At 41.5% G+C, this 20,451-nt stretch overlaps 1 protein-coding gene across 1 annotated transcript in view; it reads right to left on the minus strand.

Moving 5' to 3' along the window:
• The window catches only part of mrpl4 (mitochondrial ribosomal protein L4), a 23,981-nt gene extending 8,074 nt beyond the window's left edge, over positions 1 to 15,907 (minus strand). Inside the window, exons 1-6 of the mRNA XM_078229582.1 lie at positions 15,677 to 15,907; positions 9,665 to 9,746; positions 6,489 to 6,654; positions 4,459 to 4,510; positions 3,856 to 3,973; positions 1,076 to 1,182 (exon numbers count right to left, since the gene is read on the minus strand). Coding sequence (XP_078085708.1) covers positions 1,076 to 1,182; positions 3,856 to 3,973; positions 4,459 to 4,510; positions 6,489 to 6,654; positions 9,665 to 9,746; positions 15,677 to 15,730 — 579 coding nt within the window. The 5' untranslated portion in view covers positions 15,731 to 15,907. The remainder of the gene's footprint in view (positions 1 to 1,075; positions 1,183 to 3,855; positions 3,974 to 4,458; positions 4,511 to 6,488; positions 6,655 to 9,664; positions 9,747 to 15,676) is intronic.
• Positions 15,908 to 20,451: the final 4,544 nt, after the last annotated feature.

Raw genomic sequence — 20,451 nt, forward strand, 5'->3', positions numbered from 1 at the left:
TAGATCCCTGAAAGTTGGCACCCAGGTTGATAGGGTTGTTAAGAAGGCGTACAGTGTGTTAGCTTTTATTGGTAGGGGTATTGAGTTTCGGAGCCATGATGTCATGTTGTAGCTGTACAAAACTCTGGTGCGGCCGCACTTGGAGTATTGCGTACAGTTCTGGTCGCCGCATTATAGGAAGGATGTGGAAGCATTGGAAAGGGTGCAGAGGAGATTTACCAGGATGTTGCCTGGTATGGTGGGAAGGTCTTATGAGGAAAGGCTGAGTGACTTGAGGCTGTTTTCGTTAGAGAGAAGAAGGTTAAGAGGTGACTTAATAGAGGCATACAAGATGATCAGAGGATTAGATAGGGTGGACAGTGTAAGCCTTTTTCCTCGGATGGTGATGGCTAGCATGAGGGGACATAGCTTTAAATTGAGGGGTGATAGATATAGGACAGGTGTCAGAGATAGGTTCTTTACTCAGTAGTAAGGGCGTGGAATGCCCTGCCTGCAACAGTAGTGGACTCGCCAACATTAAGGGCATTTAAAGGGTCATTGGATAAACATATGGATGATATTGGAATAGTGTAGGTTAGATGGGCTTTAGATTGGTTTCACAGGTCGGCGCAACATCGAAGGCCGAAGGGCCTGTACTGCGCAGTAATGTTCTATGCCGTAAAGCCTATGTAATAGCACTTCAACTAATCGGGAATGGTAGAGTAAAGAACTGAAAAAGCTTACCTATCGAAAGGCACTTCACCTAGTAGCTTCCACATGATAATTAAATGAAGAAAATGCTTACCTGTGGAGAGAAACAGTTAACCTTCTGGCTTGATGATAATGACTTTTCATCAGAACTTTCTCTCCACAGATGCTACCTAACCTTCTGAGTATTTACAACATTTTCTGTTTTTATTTCAGATTATCAGCACCTGTAGCATTTTGCCTTTGAATCAATTAATAAAATTGCCTTGATCAGATATGCCATCTAGTGGTCACAAGTGAGAAAGCTCTGGGTTTGGAGATGCCAAAAAATGAAATTAAGTAGATAACGTTTACAAATCAGTTTGAAAGAGTACAGACTAGTGCTTACCTGAGCAAGCTTCATAGTGAGAGCCACTTTCAAACCCATAACACGGACTTTCATGGGCAACATATAATAATAACTAGTTGGCCCTCGAGGACCATGGGCAATACCACCTATAAAACAAAATAATTTCTTTGATGCTTGACAATCTTTGTCCAACTTGTATTTTGCTGAGTGTTCTCCCTCCAAACTGGTTTCCATCAATTATTTCACTATAGATAGCAAACAGAGGAAACCTTTCCCCATTCTTCTTCCACAGTTCAATTATTAATTAAAATTTCTGTTGAACTGAAAATTACCTTATTCTATCATTGTAAGAAGCATTACTTTTTATGTATATATGTTCTATGAGCATTGCTCAGGTTTCCTAATATTTCAAAAAAGACAACTTCTAAGAGAACAGTGAATAAATATTAAAAGCAGAGACATGGGAATAGGAAGACAGTAGAATATGTTCTAGATTGCTCTGCAAAAATCCAAATAACATCTCCTGTGTTGCCTATGATTCTGCTTTATTTTATCCATTTTATTACAATATTACTGGAAGTTTCAGAACTTTCCCTAATCAATAAAAACAGTTTCTCTGACAGTTTATTAGATAGTTATTTAATTAAAAGGGTTTTATTGGAAAAGACTAAAAAGAATGCAGCTATTGCAAAAGAATAGGAATGTGGTTAGCCCGTACAATATTCTAGGGCAACAAAAACAGAAAATGCTGGAAAATCTCAGCAGGTCTGACAGTATCTGTGGAGAGAGAATAGAACCAACGTTTCGAGTCTCAGTCCGGAAGGCTGTAAAGTGCCCAATCGGATGATGAGGTGCTGTTCCTCCAGTTTGCGTTGGGGTTCACTAGAACATTGCAAAAGGCCAAGGACAGACATGTGGGCAAGACAGCAGGATGGTGTTTGAAGTGGCAAGCAACAGGAAGGTCTGGGTCCTGCTTGTGGACAGGCTGAAGGTGTTCAGTAAAGCAGTCACCCAGTTTGTGTTTGGTCTCTCCGATGTAGAGTAGGCCACATTGGGAGCAGCAAATGCAATAGACCAAATTGAAGGAGGTGCATGTGAAGCGCTGCTTCATGTGAAAGGGGTATTTAGGACCTGGAATGGTGGGCAAGAAGGAGGTAAAGGAGCAGGTGTTGCACCTTCTATGATTGCATGGGAAGGTGCCGTGGGTAGGGGTTGAGGTGTTGGGTGTGATGGAGGAGTGGACCGGGGTGTATCATAGAGAACGGTCCCTGCGGAATCTTGTTTCCCAATGTACTAGGGACTCTATCGCTCCGGCTGGTTCCTGGAATTCAAAATGAACTCAAGAAATAGAACAGTAGGTTACATGGTCTGTTGAGCCTATTCCAATTTCACTGTGCTCCCTGCTCTCCATATCCCTTACTTCCCTGACACACAAAAGGTCTGTCCAAAATACTCCCACTGTTGTCCAACAGAACAAAATACTGCCGAAGCTGGAGATCTATTATAATAACAAAGTACTGGAAAAGCTCAGTCGGTCTCGCAGAATCTGTGCAGAGAGAAACAGAGTTAATGTTTCGAGTCCAATACAAGTTTTCTTCAGAACAAGTTCATATTGGACTTAAAACATTTACTCTTTTTCACTCCACAGATGCTGTCAGACCATTCAAAACTCTGTCTATCCCAGCCTTAATTCAATGATAGATCATCCACACACCAGTACTAAAAGATTGGTTCCTTATCCTGAGACTGTTTAGATTCCCTAAACAGTGGAAATAATCTCTCAACTATTAAGACCCTTCAGAATTTTGTACGTTTCAACTAGATTGTCTCTCATTCCTCTAATCTCCAAAAAAGGCCCAAATTACTCTGCCTGTAACCACAGGACAATCTCCTCCCGTCAGTGACCAATTAAGTGAAACTTTGCTGTACCACCTCCAATGCAAGTATTAAATTTGGAGACCAAAACACCAAAGCAGCAGAGTATTCCAGATGTGGTCTCATCAAAACCCTGTACAATTGCAGCAAGACTTATTTATTCCTGTATTCCAATTCCTTTACAATAAAGGTCAATATGTCATTTGTCATCTTAATTGCATGCTAACTTTGGTAACTTTGTACAAGCATACCCAAGTTTCTTTGAGCATCAACACTTAAAAACTTAACTCTTTTAAAAAAAATATTCTGCTTTTCTATTCTTATGACCAAAGTGAATAACTTCACTATGCTACATTATACTCCATCTGCCATTTTGTTGCCCACTCACTGAACCTTTCTATATTTCTTTGCAGTATCAGTGTCCTCCTCAAAGGTTACCTTTCCACCTAGCTTGGTATCACCAGCCTAGCTTGATATCGTCAGCAAATTTAGATATCTTACTTCATCCAAGTCATTAATACAGATTTCAAATAGCTGAGACCCCAACATTGATCCTTGCAGCACTCCTCTATTCATTCCATGCCAACTTTAAAAAGTTAAATTTATGGCAACTCTACGTTTCCTATCCAATAACCAATCCTCTATCCATGCTGATGTTACCCCGAACTCCATGTTTCCCTATCTTGCCTATTAATTAAAATTATCAAAGAAAGCATCTGCAGATTAAAATGTGTCTTATCATAGTGTGGAAGAATAATTGAAAGAGGGAAAAAGTTTTCTACTGCTTGTTCTTTAGAATGAAATAAGTACTTGATATATTTATCATTTTGTGATATAGGAAAACAGAAAAAATCTTCCCCCAAAGTGGGCATGGATAGAAAGTTAAATAAACACAATTACTGAAATGATTATAGGTGCTTATAAGTGATGGGATATTAGATCACCTCCTCTCCATATTGGTGACCGGATGCTGCCATGGCGTGCCCTGCCACTTCCTTTCTGTTTCCATGGCTTCCTACCTCCACCTCGCACTTCAGCTCGCGTCTTCACCTTAGCATGGCTCTACAAATTTGGCAAAAGAACTGAATTAAACCACGTTTTCCATCTCTCAGTATTTTTGCAGTCCTGAACTATGTTACAGTGTTAAATTATAAGGACAGTTTGCTTAAACTTAGATTCTAAATTCTGGGGAATGCAAGCAAAGTGTTTAGAATTATGCTTTGATAGGAGCAAAGAAATTATTTCCTCTAGGATACTGGAAATCTGGAACCACCACCCCTCCCCCACTCCCACAAAGGGCTGTGGATTCTGCATCAGTGGAAATTCTCAAACTAAGATAGAATTTTTTTTAAAAAGAGTTTCAGTGGATATAAGGCAAGAGCAGTAAACAATATTAAGATACAATTAAGCCTTGAACTAATTATATGGTGGACAGATTAAAGGGGGCATAGATGACCTACTCCTGTTCCTAGGTTATGAACTTGAGAATGAACCTAGTTGTGAACTGAATAGCCTGCATTCTAAACAAGCAAAAGAAATGGACTTACAATTCTTTTAAAGTTTTTCTGCCAAATTGCAACTTCATGTAGAATATCAATTCTGTTGAAAAGTAAAAATAAAATGAATTATTTACATTTGTTTTCTAAAGTAACAATTGTAAATACATCATATTGGTCAACATAAGTACAGTACTATGATGGATAAGAAGTGCAACAATTTCTTCAAGAAATGCATTTCAAGCAGCTGACAATTACATCAAAATCTTGGTCTATTTTTGACCCCCAAGGACAAAACAACTACTTCACTGGCATCTCATCAAGTCTAAACCTTCACCTATTCCACATCAGTATACCATACCAGTGTATTCTGTCCACAAGTTGCACAGGGGCAATTTCCTTGACAGCACCTCCACCACCAAGAAAGATATGAGCAGCAGGTGCATGGGAGCAGTGTCACACATCATCTGAACTGGATCTTGTATCGCCATTCCTTCATTATTGTCAAAATCCTAGAGTTCCCTCACTAACATCATCGTAAGAGCACTTTAACCACATAGACTGCAGTTGTTCAAGAAGGCCCCCACCATCACGAAGGACAAATAGAGATGAGCAATAAACAATGGCCTTCTCAGTAACCTTTTCTTTAATTTCTCTTTGCTGTACACACAATCTGTTGCACTCATGGCGTGGTTCCTTTAAGATTGCCAACATGTGTACATCTTAAAGGGAACATTGGACTGCAGAGGAAACCAGGCCACACAACCAATCTAAATTGGTACAAGCAACTTTAACAGGGAACTTTGCTTGCCAGCAATGCCCACATCCTGAGAATGAATGAAACAACTCTCTTCTTCCATGTCATACATTCCCTCCAACTGAATCCTTAGTAAATACTTTGTATATAAACACATAATTTTAACTTATGTTTATCTCTGCAAATTAAACTTTATCATGATAACTTTCAAGAGATATTTCAGCTTTTTGTAAAACTTCCATTTCACAATGTTGCAAGTGCTGTGGAGATTTTGATCATAGAGAACTATATGATTTATGATAATAGACAAATAGAAAATATTCACTTGTGGCATCTTAGTAAACTAAGAGCCTTTTTAAAATTTTAGTAATTTTAAACAGCTTTTTAAACTTGCATTTTTCTGGATGCTACAAAATCACCAAGGTAATGAAGATACAGTATATTATCCAAATCACCATGAGTAATGCCACGAGAGATCTGCTGATTGGACGGTAAAAGACTTGTGTATACTTTGCACCTCTTGCAAATGTCACATTGGCTTCCGGCATCAGATTTCTGTCATATCTCATCACACTTAAACTTAGCATGCATTATACTCATCTTCTTCTACCTCCCTATTCAGGCTGTGGCACTGCTCTCCAAAGTGCCACCTTCTCAGGTTTATTAAAACCAAATGTGTTGCCAATGGCTCCTTGATGCTTCTCACACTACTGAGCCTCTTTTCCTCTTCCCAAGATGGCTTGAGTACCACTGGCTGCAACTTCTCCTATGACCGAACCAATTGCTTGCCTCTTTCTCCATATCCCACGTTGCAAAGGGCCTGGTTTTGCGAGTACATGCTGTGTGCCCAAAATGCTATCTGCAACATTGCTATCATAGTAAAAGTATTTAATACTTAATAATAATATATTTCAATAATTTAGTTGCCATAAATCACTTGTCCTTATAATATATTATACCTGACAGAACATAAAACAGCATTTCCTCTAGATTCACCATCAGCTGTGCTACAGGTGATCCACCAGTTAGTATATTAAATTATACCTTGCACAGGGACTAATTTGTGAATTCAGCAGCATTATTCAATAAACTTATGTCTCCACTTGTTTTTATATTTATTTGTAGAAATACAAATTGTACAACTATATAGTATAATTTGTGCAAATACATAAAGAAACAAGCTGATTATATATTGCCAAACTAATATAATAACAATTAGCATTTACTTTTAAGGCAGTCAGGAAAGGTGATGGAACAACATGAAGACAAGCTTAAATTAACAAATCCAAATATCTCAGCTCTTAAAATGTAGTGATAACATTACCTTGGAGGTACTGCAAAAACATCAGGATGCAAATCAATGATGCCTAGCTTGTCATCAGTATAACCCCGCAAAGACTCTAGCCAAGCCTGCCTGGGTTTCAGATGTGAAGGAACAGCTATTTCACACTTACTCAAAATAGGCAATCCAGATTCAATTGGGGGCAGTCCTGAAATATATTAATCAGATTATGAATGCTACTGTAATAATAAAATTGACCTTACTTGTTCAGAAGTACAATGTTACCAATTAAAACTATGCTGTGAGAAGATTATATTGCTTCAAGTCCATTAAAAACCGTAAATCTAAAAGTACACTCTACCTCAGGCTGAACACTATATGCCCAATTGTAAAGTTCACAATGGACCTTACAACCTTGGATGCAGCTACTGAAATCAGAATTCCCTAGAACAATAAGGAGACTCTTGGCTTTGGTCGTTTTCCTCTTCCACTTGCCAACTTTATTGGTCATTTTATTACTAACCTTCTAGTACCATTTTTAAGTGTATTCATTCAAGGGATATGGGTGTCACTGGGAAGACAAGCATTTATGTTTCTTCCCTAATTGCCCTTGAGAAGGTGGAGGTGAGTATATGGTGTAGATACATTCACAGTGTGTGTGTGTGTTAGGAAGTTATGTTAAGAACGGAGGCAGTGAAGGAATAGCGAGGTGATATAGTGCCAAGTCAGGATGGTATGGGGCTTGGAGCTTACAGGTGATGGTGCTCCCATACATCTGATGCCCTTGTCCTCTTTTGTTTTTTTATTCATCCATGGGATGTGGGCATCGCTGGCTGGACTCTTGAACTGTAAGCCACATTCCTGTGGATCTGGAGTCACATGGAGGCCAGACAAAGTAAGGATGACTTCCTTCCTTAAAGGGACATTAGTGAACCAAGTAGATTTTTAAGACAATTTGCAATGGTTTCATTGTTACTGGATTACTAGTTCAGTGACAATACCACTTATACCACCACCTCCCCTTAAGGTGTTAGAGGTCAAAGGCATGGAACGTGCTGTCAAAAGAGCCTTGGCAAGTTCCTGCAATACATCTTGTCAATGGTCAACACTGCTGCAACTGGGTATCAGTGGTGCAGTGGTTCCCAACCTTTTCAGCATCATGGCACATTTCAATGAGACAAACAATTCCACGGCACATCCACTTTTTTTCAGCTAAATCGATTGTTCATAAACATTACATATACTCTTACAGAGAGATTTGCAACATTGTGCGTACAGCAAGCCAAATAAAGATCAAATCTATTAATGTTTCAAATCCATCAAAGTCTTTGACAGCAAGCAGACATTTTCAAAATCTGCCCCTCAACTATTTCTAACTAACTATTAGTAGCCCTAAATCTGTTCCACACACAGTACTCAGTTCAGTTGTCTGAATTTTGCCTTTTTGCGTTATGGATTTCATATTACCATTGCAGTGTTTGCCGACTTTTCTCTGCAGATGGGACACTCAGGTAAGGAGCACGTGGCATCTCCTACCATGAAAATCCAAAGATCTCATTACACTGTCTCTGAACATTTCTTGGTTTTCTTTCTTGGGGTTCAGATCAACAATTGAAAAGCAACAGTATCGCCTCTTAACAACAAACCTCTCCATTTCTTCTTCGATCAGGGGACATAAAAAAGATCCGGCAAAGAAATGTAAACATGCTCAATTTTGCTGAGTCTGTTAGCTTGTTTTGCCTTGTTTTACTATCAATAAAGTGTGCGAACGCCATTGCATGATTTCTATGGTGACTAGTAAAAACTACCATGTCATCTTAATTTCACCCTATGACCACCTGCATTTAGAAAGTTCACGTTTTAGAATCGAAAGACTGATACCTCACTTTTAAAGTATTTGTTAATTAATTTTCACAAGTTTTAAGAGTTGTAATTTTGGTTGGATTGAATATTGTTTAAGATGAAACAATGTTTGGTTTACGTTGATTTTCATTACTTTTCTATAAAATTTCATGGCACACTTCAACAGTTCTTGTGGCACCCCGACTGAAAACTATTGATGTTGGGAGTGAATGTTTAAGGTGATGGATGGGGTGCCAATCAAGTGGCCTGATTTTTCCTGCATAGGGCCAAGCTTGAGCGTTGTTGGAGTTGCACTCATCCAGGCAAGGGAGAGTATTCCATCACATTCCTGACTTGTGCCCTGGAGATAGTGGACAGGCTTTGGGCAGTCAGGAGGTGAGTTCTTCACCACAGAATTCCCAGCCTCTGGCCTTCTTTAGTAACCATAGTACTTATACGGCTGGTCCAGTTATATTTTTGGTCAGTGATAACTCCCAGGATGTTGACAGATTTTATGAATTTGCATTCAGTAGACCTGATTTTCTTTCTACATGAACTAACATATGAACATATAAATGAGGAGCAGTAGGCCATTGGGCCCTTCAAGCCTGCTCCATTATTCAATAAGATCATGGCTGATCTGATTGTGGCCTTGATTCCACATTCTGCATACCACCACGCACACCCCCCCCCCCTCTCCCTATGGAACTCTCTGTAAGCTATAGATGATAACTGTATTTACAGACTTATTTTTAAAATCAAATACAACAGCTACAACTTAAATTGGAAAAAATAACTTTGAGACGCTGATTAGGACCAGCTAGTAATTTTATCACCCTCAGATAAACTGATCAAAACTACTGGCTATTTATAATATGTAGCAAAATAGAGTCTAATTTCTTTACCAGAGGATTACTACAAAGCAGGCAGTGATAGTGCATTGAAGTTTTAAAGTTAAAGTTCATTTATGAGTCACAAGTAGGCTTACATTAACACTGCAATGAAGTTACTGTGAAAATCCTCTAGTCGCCACACTCCGGCGCCTGTTCGAGTACACTGAGGGACAATTTAGCATGGCTTGAACGTGCAGACTCCACACAGACAGTGACCCAAGCTGGGAATCGAACTCGGGTCCCTAGTGCTGTGAGGCAGCAATGTTAACCACTGTGCCACCATGCTGATAATTTATATAAAATTAGTAGGATAGATGAATGCTATGCCATTCCACTGCTCGTATTCCTTGTTTGTATGTTTTCAATTTTCACCATATCAGCTGAATAAAAGAAGAATCAGATATCAGAATATTCATACAAACTGTGGGGTGGGATTCCAGCGCTTAGATGTTTCATTAAACAAAACAATGTTCAATAGCATACCTTTTTTCTCTATCTCAATTAAGTTTGCTTGGAGATGGAGATTGGATGGCAATTCGTTTCCTCCAGAGAGAGTTGACACAAGCTATTTCAAGAGGGAAAGAAAGCATTTTAATTAAAGTAATGAAAGCACACTACTTTCTCGAAGACTAAGGAAATTTGGCATGTCAGCTACGACTTCCACCAACTTTTACAGATGCACCATAGAAAGTATTATTTCTAGTCGCATCACAGCTTGGTATGGCTCCTGCTCTGCCCAAGGCTGCAAGAAACTACAAAGGGTCGTGAATGTAGCCCAATCCATCACGCAAACCAGCCTCCCATCCATTGACTCTGTCTACACATTCCGCTGCCTCAGCAAAGCATTCAGCATAATTAAGGACCCCACACACACCAGACATTCTCTCTTCCACCATCTTCCATCGGGAAAAAGGTACAAAAGCCTGAGGTCACAAACCAACTGACTCAAGAACAGCTTCTTCCCTGCTGCCGTCAGACTTTTGAATGGACCTACCTCGCATTAAGTTTATGTTTCTCTACAGCCTAGCTATGACTGTAACACTACATTCTGCACTCGCTCATTTCCTTCTCTATGAACGGTATGCTCTGTCTATATAGCGCGCAAGAAACAATACTTTTCACTGTATGCTAATACATGTGACAATAATAATAAATCAAATCAGAATCAAATCATATTATCCCATTAGACTCTGTCTTTATTCATTTGGATGTTGTGTTACTTTTGATTCATAAGACACAAGATAAACAACAATCAAAACCTCAAACATAGGTTTGCTTCATTTTTCAGAATCCAGTTTCCAAAGATGTGCAGGTTAGGTGGATTGGGGGAGGTGTAGTAGAAAAATCTGGCACATATAGGATTAATGTGGCACATGACCCGCACCCACGGTTAATCTACAGTCTATGGTCAGGGCTATGTGCATCAGCAAGTATGGAGACAACTCATGGCTTGTACACTTCACTGTTTTTGGTAAATGGTCATAAGAATAAAGACTTAGTTAACCCTACGTATGACACAGCAAGGGTGCTAAACTTGTGTGTCTATTCACACCAAACAAGAATTCCCTAACCACTCATGAAACACATGCAGCTGCATCTGGGCGAGATGACAAACATGGGAGTCATTTCGAGTCTCACAACAGGTGAGGTCCCAGAGGATTGGAGGATAGCCAATGTGGTCCCGTTATTTAAGAAGGGTAGGAAGGATAACCCGGGTAATTATAGGCCGTTGAGCTTGACGTCCGTGGTGGGGAAGTTGTTGGAGAAGATTCTTAAAGATAGGATGTATGCGCATTTAGAAAGGAATAAACTCATTAACGATAGTCAACATGGTTTTGTGAGAGGGAGGTCATGCCTCACGAACCTGGTGGTGTTTTTTGAAGAAGAGACCAAAATGGTTGACGAAGGAAGGGCCGTGGATGTTGTCTATATGGACTTTAGTAAAGCATTTGACAAAGTCCCTCATGGTAGGCTAGTGAAAAAGGTTGGATCCCATGGGATAAAGGGGGAGGTGGCTAGATGGGTGGAGAACTGGCTTGGTCATAGAAGACAGAGGGTGGTAGTGGAAGGGTCTTTTTCCGGCTGGAGGCCTGTGACTAGTGGTGTACCGCAGGGCTCTGTATTGGGACCTCTGCTGTTTGTGATTTATATAAATGATCTGGAAGAAGGAGTAACTGGGGTGATCAGTAAGTTTGCGGACGACACAAAACTGGCAGGACTTGCAGATAGTGAGGAACATTGTCAGAGGCTACAGAAGGATATAGATAGGCTGGAAATTTGGGCAAGGAAATGGCAGATGGAGTTCAATCCTGATAAATGCGAAGTGATGCATTTTGGTGGGAATAATGTAGGGAGGAGCTACACGATAAATGGAAGAACCATAAAGGGTGTAGAGACGCAGAGGGACCTGGGTGTGCAAGTCCACAGATCTTTGAAGGTGACGTCACAGGTGGAGAAGGTGGTGAAGAAGGCATATGGCATGCTTGCCTTTATAGGACGGGGCATAGAGTATAAAAGTTGGGGTCTGATGTTGCAGATGTATAGAACGTTGGTTCGGCCGCATTTGGAATACTGCGTCCAGTTCTGGTCGCCACACTACCAGAAGGACGTGGAGGCTTTGGAGAGAGTACAGAGGAGGTTTACCAGGATGTTGCCTGGTATGGAGGGGCTTGGTTATGAGGAGAGATTGGGGAAACTGGGGTTGTTCTCCTTGGAAAGACGGAGGATGAGGGGAGACTTAATAGAGGTGTATAAAATTATGAAAGGCATAGATAGGGTGAACGGTGGGAAGCTTTTCCCCGGGTCGGTGGTGACGTTCACGAGGGGTCATAGGTTCAAGGTGAAGGGGGGGGGAGGTTTAACACAGATATCAGAAGGACATATTTCACACAGAGGGTCGTGGGGGCCTGGAATGTGTTGCCGGGCAAGGTGGTGGAGGCGGACACACTGGGAACGTTTAAGACTTATCTAGACAGGTATATGAACGGAGTGGGAATGGAGGGATACAAAAGAGTGGTCTAGTTTGGACAAGGGAGCGGCGCGGGCTAATTGTTCCTGGTTTCTCGTTTCAAGGCTTCATTCTATGATCATCTTGCTGGTGCCAGTACAGAGTGAGACTGCGGATAGTTGGGAACCTGTCTCGGGGGCAGGGAATTCATATGGTGTTCGTGGAAGTGGAAATGACTAGGGTTGGGAAGCATTTTCCGATCGGGGCCATTGTGATCTCCTGGACTCGTTTCGATCGCCTCAGGGGGTCGGAGAGGAATTTCCCAGATTTTTTTTCCCCATATTGGCCCTGGGGTTTTTCACTCTGGGTTTTCGCCTCTCCCTGGAGATCACATGGTCTGGAATGGGGGGGTGGGGGTGAGTTAATAGGTTGTAATGAACAAAGCATCGTAGCTGTGAGGGACAGCTCGGTGGATAGGATATTGGTATGTAGATAGGCTGGAAAATTGGGCGGGGATCCTGGATTCAGGATTCAATCCTGGACCGGGGAGCGGCGCGGGCTTGGAGGGCCAAAGGGCCTGTTCCTGTGCTGTATTGTTCTTTGTTCTTTGTTCAAACTGCATGGTGTTCTAGGATGGTCCCAGTCCCAAAACGATCCTTATTAACACCGATCTGACTTGGGTTAATATAGCCATAGCTGGAGAAGTACATTTCATGTCCCCATTGGATGAAAGTGTAGATGGAGAAAGAACAACTACGACAATGATTTTAACAACAATAGTGGCTTTAAAGGGTTATCCTGGCTGAGAATTAAGCATGCTGGGATTTTTGGTCAACTTATAATTAAAACCAGATGCAGTTGTAAAGTTACTCTCACTCAGGACCTGGTCTGGGAATGGTGATCTGAAGCTTCCTATGATGACCAAATACGGGAAGTTGTTTACTTTCAATCGAATTTTATTGGCTTTGTGTGAAAGACATGCAATCTGAACCAAACATAATGGCGTCGTTTACAAATAATTCAACTGGCTGTTTGAGCCATGTGATCGGTTTATGGTTACACAATTGGCTGGATGACAGATAATCTTCTGGAAACAAGTGAAAGAATTTGTAGATAAAAAACATGCAGTCCTTTGTTTCTAGCGACAACTCTATAGAGATCCACCATCGTAAGAAGAGTGCCCTGAAGGAACTTCTTCAGAGAAGACCACGAGGATAGATTCTACATCGGGACTACTTCTGGCCAGGTTTTTTCCTAAAACCCAGTAGTGTCTATTTTCAGTTAAACAATTAAGTTAATGTTCAGTTAAGAGTTGAGGTTCAGCAAAAGAGTTAAAGGTTCTGCAAAAGAGTTAAAGAGTCCCAACTGTTTAAATTGGCACCTAAAGTGTGAAATAAAGGGAGATTGTTGAATGAAGAGTCGGCTCCTGTTCTTGTTTGTCTCATTAAACTGGAATGCTTGGAAGGTGTTTAAATTAATAGCCGAGTAATAAAACCCTGATTGAACTTTTGAATCATAGAATCCCTACAGTGCAGAAGGAGGCCATTCAGACCATCGAGTCTACACTGACTCTCCGACAGAGTATTTTTCCCCAGCTCACCCCTGCTAATCCCCTAACCTACACATCTTTGAACACTAAGGGGCAATTTAGCACAGTCAATCCATCTAACCTGCACATCTTCGGACGGAGAGGGGAAACTGCCTCACACAATTCTTTACCAGGCCATGGGAGAGGCTGAGCATTGACCTGTTTGTCTTCAAAAGCAAAGCATTCCTTATTGTGGTGGACTACTTCACCAGATGGGTTAAGGTAAGGCCGTGTGCATCAGCAAGCATGAAGACAACTCCTAGCTTGAACCCTTTATTGTATATTTGTAAATAGTCCTAAGAATCAATAAAAACTTAGTTAACCTACATGCAACTCTGAAGACTTCTTCAGACTTATCAAACTGTAACCAACACCCACCCTACCGCACTATCCTTGTATTACAGTACAGTAAGACGTCTCACAACACCAGGTTAAAGTCCAACAGGTGAGTCTGATGAAGGAGCAGTGCTCCAAAAGCTTGTCATACCAAATAAACCTGTTGGACTTTAACCTGGTGTTGTGAGACTTCTTACTGTGCCTACCCCAGTCCAATGCCCATCTCCACATCATGGCTACTTGTATTGTGTAGGTAGCAGGTAAGAGAAAATAGATTATCTTACAAGATTTTGCTGATCTATTTTTAAAAGATTTCAGAAAGACTTTAACAATGAACTGGATTAATCGGAGAACATAATAAGAACATAAGAAATAGGAACAGGAGTAGGCCATCTAGCCCCTCGAGCCTGCCCCGCCATTCAATAAGATCATGGCTGATCTGAAGTGGATCAGTTCCACTTACCCGCCTGATCCCTATAACCCCTAATTCCCTTACCGATCAGGAATCCATCTATCCGTGATTTAAACATATTCAACGAGGTAGCCTCCACCACTTCAGTGGGCAGAGAATTCCAGAGATTCACCACCCTCTGAGAGAAGTTGTTCCTCCTCAACTCTGTCCTAAACTGACCCCCCTTTATTTTGAGGCTGTGCCCTCTAGTTCTAGTTTCCTTTCTAAGTGGAAAGAATCTCTCCACCTCTACCCTATCCAACCCCTTCATTATCTTATAGGTCTCTAAGATCCCCCCTCAGCCTTCTAAATTCCAACGAGTACAAACCCAATCGGCTCAGTCTCTCCTCATAATCAACACCCCTCATCTCTGGTATCAACCTGGTGAACCTTCTCTGCACTCCCTCCAAGGTATTACTTAATCCTTTATTTTACAAATAAAGATCTTTGTATATATGCATCGTTGCTGTGACATCATGAACTTGGCAATGGACAAATTCATTCGTGTTGCTACACACAGCAGTGATATTTGATACAAAATACCCATTCATAACCCACCTGTAACAAAAAAAACCAGATGCCTGTAAGTGTACTAATATTTTCTCTAATAACAGTTTTGTGTAACTGTATATGTTTGTGCATGTCTGGCATTCCAACAGGCCACAGTTATACATCATTTGAATCAGGTAGTAAATTAAAAGGACGAAAGTACTACCAAAAACAAATGTGGTTTAACTGACCGAGATCTGGGCAGCGTTCATTTATTCTACCTCATGTAAAATACACCTGATAAGTGGATGAAGTACCAATTTAAAACAAGACAATAGTTTGGGACCATTTACAAACATACAATAAAAAAGGTACAAGCTAGTTGTTGTCTCCCATACTTGTTGCTACACATGCCCAATTGTAGATTAACCCTGGGTGCGAGTCGTGTGTTCTTACTGTGGGCAGTACTGTACTCAGTACCACATTAACCCTATATGTGCTTCTTAAAATGCAGCAAGAGTTTTAACAACACCAGGTTAAAGTGCAACTGGTTTATTTGGTAGCAAATGCCATTAGCTTTCGGAGCCCTGCTCCTTCGTCAGATGGAGTGGAAATCTGCTCAGGCACACAGAGACTTAAAATGCTTCAGGCACGTTGGGATCAGGATCGGCGCTTTCTCCTTACCCTTTTCCCGAAATTCCTGCAACAGAAGCGGGTAACCTTAGCCGCTATCATCATCCCGAAAAGTCCAGTCTCTCAGACCTTTCTCAGTTCCCAACGTCCGCCCATAATGCCGCAGCAGAGGACCGGGGGGTGGGGGAAGGAAGCCTCGCGAGAGACTGACCGGGTGAAATCCCGCGCTGACAAACGAAGGCAAAGCACACGGCGATGAAGCTGCCGCCGCCGCCGCCATCTTGCTAGTGGGTAACGCTGACGTCATGCAGCTCGAGCAAAGGTGGCGGTTAGCGGAAGCGCGCGCCCCCGTCGTCCTCCTCCTCGAGGGAGGGTGGACGGACGGCAGTTGTAGAAGTGGTTAAGCAGTGCAATTAAAATCTTCCGCGACGAAGAGAGAAAAAAAAGAGGCACTTCACATTTGAAAATGCTCAGCGGGTCAGGGTAGTATCTGTGGGGGAGAGATGGAGAAAAGAAAAACAATTAACGTGTCAGGTCGATGACCTTTGGTCAGGAGTGGAACAGGTTAGAGATTTACGAGTAGAAATGTCCAAGTATTTGGTCTGTAATCTGTACGGGTGGGTGCTCAACCTTCCAGAGTTGTCCTGGAATCTCCGGGAATTAAATATTAATCTGGAGCAACTCGGGAGTAAAATCATATGGGAATGGAAAAAAAAGTTGTTTTTAAATTTATGTGAATCTTATTATTACAATCATGGAATCCCAACCTTTTCCCAGTAGCTCTGCAATATTTTTTTCTTCAGATAATCATTCAATTCCTTTTAGCAATCCTTTTAGTAACCACAGGCTTGAGCATTGCATTCTAGATCCTAACAAGTCATTGGGTAAGAATATGTTTCCTCATTTTGCTCTTCTTTTGCCAATCGCCAATGGGAATAGTTTCTCCCTATCTACTCTGTCCAGACCCTTAATTATTTTGTGCACCTGAATCAAATCTCCTCTTAATCTTCTCTAAGGAGAACAGTCCCAGCCACTTTAAGTGATATAGGTCACTGAACTGGTAAACCACAAACCTAGGGCAATGCTCTGGGATTCCAGGGGGAAAAAAAAGTCTTTGTAGTGTAGTGGTTATCACATTCGCTTCTCTTGTGAAAGGTCTTTAGTTTGAACCTGGCAAAAACATTTCCAATTTATCCATGTAACTGAAACCCCTCATCCTTGAATAGATTCTTGTTCTGCATCTTCTCCAATGCCTTCACGTTTTTCTTGAAGTACAGTGCCTAGAATTGATCACGACATTCCAGTTGAGTCTGAACTAATAAAGGTTTGCCATAACGTCCTTGCTTTTGCATAAGTCGAGGATCCAATGTACTTTATTAACCGCTTTCTCAACTTGCCACCTTCAATGATTTGTGGACATATACCTCATGTCCTTCTACTCCTGGGTCTCCTTTAGAATTGTACCCTTTATTTTGTGCTGCCTCTCTTCATTTTCCTGTCAAAATACATACAAGGTGTAACTGGTGTAATCAGCAAGTTTGCGGATGACACGAAGATGGCTGGACTTGCGGATAGCGAAGAGCATTGTCGGGCAATACAGCAGGATATAGATAGGCTGGAAAATTGGGCGGAGAGGTGGCAGATGGGGTTTAATCCGGATAAATGCGAAGTGATGCATTTTGGAAGAAATAATGTAGGGAGAAGTTATACAATAAATGGCAGAGTCATCAGGAGTATAGAAACACAGAGGGACCTAGGTGTGCAAGTCCACAAATCCTTGAAGGTGGCAACACAGGTGGTGAAGAAGGCATATGGTATGCTTGCCTTTATAGGACGGGGTATAGAGTATAAAAGCTGGAGTCTGATGATGCAGCTGTATAGAACGCTGGTTAGGCCACATTTGGAGTACTGCGTCCAGTTCTGGTCGCCGCACTACCAGAGAGAGTGCAGAGAAGGTTTACCAGGATGTTGCCTGGTATGGAGGGTCTTAGATATGAGGAGAGATTGGGTAGACTGGGGTTGTTCTCCTTGGAAAGACGGAGAATGAGGGGAGATCTAATAGAGGTGTACAAGATTATGAAGGGTATAGATAGGGTGAACAGTGGGAAGCTTTTTCCCAGGTCGGAGGTGACGATCATGAGGGGTCACGGGCTCAAGCTGAGAGGGGCGAAGTATAACTCAGACATCAGAGGGACGTTTTTTACACAGAGGGTGGTGGGGGCCTGGAATGCGCTGCCAAGTAGGGTGGTGGAGGCAGGCACGCTGACATCGTTTAAGACTTACCTGGATAGTCACATGAGCAGCCTGGGAATGGAGGGATACAAACGATTGGTCTAGTTGGACCAAGGAGCGGCACAGGCTTGGAGGGCCGAAGGGCCTGTTTCCTGTGCTGTACTGTTCTTTGTTCTATCACTTCACACTTCATTTGCCACATTTCCACCAGCATGACTGTATATTATAAAAATATTGGAAGTCCAAATATTGGACAACTCGACTGGAAAGGTCAGTTGGAGGTGAAAGATCATTTGATGAATGCTTTAGCAAGATGTCCAATCAGAAATGATAACCCTGATGTAATAGGGTGGAGGGAAGGAATTACTAAATGATAGAAGGCATGATGGTGAAGAACAAAGAGGGTGGTAATGGGGCAACGATGAACCAAAAGATGCGTCCATGTTAAAGACCGAACTATTATGTAACTAAATTATCTGCGAAAATGGGAGTCCTAGTTATAATCTGAATTTGTTGAACATATTGAGGCCAGATGGTTGTAAGGTGCCTAGGAGTGGCACGGTGGCACAATGGTTAGCACTGCTGCCTCTCAGCGCCAGGGACCTGGATTCGCATCCCGGCTTGGGTGACTGTCTGTGTAGAGTTTGCACGTTCTCCCCGTGTCTGCGGGGGTTTCCTCCAGGTGCTCCGGTTTCCTCCCACATTCTGAAAGACGTGCTGGTTAGGTGCTTTGACCCAAACAGGCCCCGGAGTGTGGCGACCAGGGGAATTTCACGGTAACTTCATTGCAGTATTAATGTAAGCCTTACTTGTGACTAATAAATAAACTTAATTGAAAAATACATACGTACGAACTAGGAGTAGGCCATTCAGCCCCTTGAACCTGCTCTGCCATTGAATAAGGTCATGACTGATCTAATAGTAACCTCAAATCTGCATCCTGCCTACCCAAGATAACCTATTACCACCTTGCTTACCAAAAATCTGATCAACCTGTGCATTATAAATATTCAAAGACTCTGCTTCCACCACCTTTTCAGGAAGAGTGCCAAAGATTCACAACCCTCAAAGAGAAAAAAAATGCCTCATCTCTGTTTTAAATGGGCGATCTCTTACAGTGACCTTTAGTCTTAGATTCTCCCACAAGTGGAAACATCCTCTCCACATCCATCCTGTCAAGCCCCTCAGGATCTTATATGTTTTAATCAAGTCGCCTCTTACTCTTCTAAACTCAGGCAGATACAAGCTCAACCTTTCCAACCTTTCTTCATAAGACAACCCAATCACTCATGGTATTAGTCTAGTAAACCTTTTCTGAACTGCTTGCAATGCATTTACATCCTTAAATAAGATCACACATATGGTCTCACTAGTACCCTGTATGACTAAAGCATAACCTCCCTTCTTTTGTATTCAATTCCACTTACAATAAATTACAATATCTATTAGCTTTCCTAATTATTTGCTGTATCTGCATACCAACCTTTTGTAATTAATGCTCTAGGACACCCAGATCCCTGCAAGCAAGCACCTCAGAGCTCTGCAACCTCTCACCATTTGGATAATATGCTTTTTTTATTCTTCCAGCTAAAATGGACAATTTCACCTTTTCCCACATTATGCTCTATTTGCCAGATCCTTGCCCACTCATTTAACCTATCTGTGTCCCTTTATAGCCTCCTTACGCCATTTTCACAATTTACTTTCCTACCTATCTTTGTGTCATCGGCAAATTTGGCAACCGTCTCTTCAATCATTTCATCCAAACTCATTTATATAAATTGTAAACAGTTGAGGTTCCAGTACTGAACCCTGTGGCACACCACTTGTTAAATCTTGCCAACCTGAAAAGGAACTATTTTTGCCCACTCCCTGCTTCCTGTTAACTAACCAATCTTCTATCTATGTTAATATGTTACCCCTGGTAACATGAGCTTTTATTTTCTGCAGTAACCTTTGATGTGGTACCTTATCAAATGCCTTCTGGAAATCTAAGTACAGTACATCAACCAGTTCCCCTTTATCCTCCGCACAAGTTACTTCCTCAATCAACTCCAGTAAGTTAGTTAAACATGTTTTCTGTTTCACAAAACCATGTTGACTCTGCCTGATTACCTTGAACGTATTTAGGTGCCCAGCTATAACATCTTTAATAATAGCTTCAAACATTTTCCCTACAACAGATGTTAAGCTTACTGACCTGTAATTATGCTTCCTGTCTCCCTCCCTTTTTGAATAGTGGAGTTACATTTGCTATCTTCCAAACTAATGGGACCTCTCCCTTCAACGGATGTTAAGCTAACTGGCCTGTAGTTTCCAGCTTTCTGTCCCCCTCCCTTTTTGAATAATGGAGTTACATTTGCTATCTTCCAATTTAATGGGACCTTCCCCAAATCTAGTAAATTTTGGAAAATTAAAACCAAAGCATCAACTATTTCACAGGACACTTCTTTTAAGACACTGGGATGAAGTCCATCAGGATCCGGGCTTTTGTCAGCCTGCAGCTCCAACAATTTACTCAGTACCACTTCTCCGGTGACTGTAATTTTCCTGAGTTCCTCCCTGCCTTCCATTTCCTGGTTTATAGCTGCTTT

This window comes from Mustelus asterias, chromosome 15, assembly GCF_964213995.1.
Source record: "Mustelus asterias chromosome 15, sMusAst1.hap1.1, whole genome shotgun sequence".
In the NCBI taxonomy this organism is placed as follows: domain Eukaryota; kingdom Metazoa; phylum Chordata; class Chondrichthyes; order Carcharhiniformes; family Triakidae; genus Mustelus; species Mustelus asterias.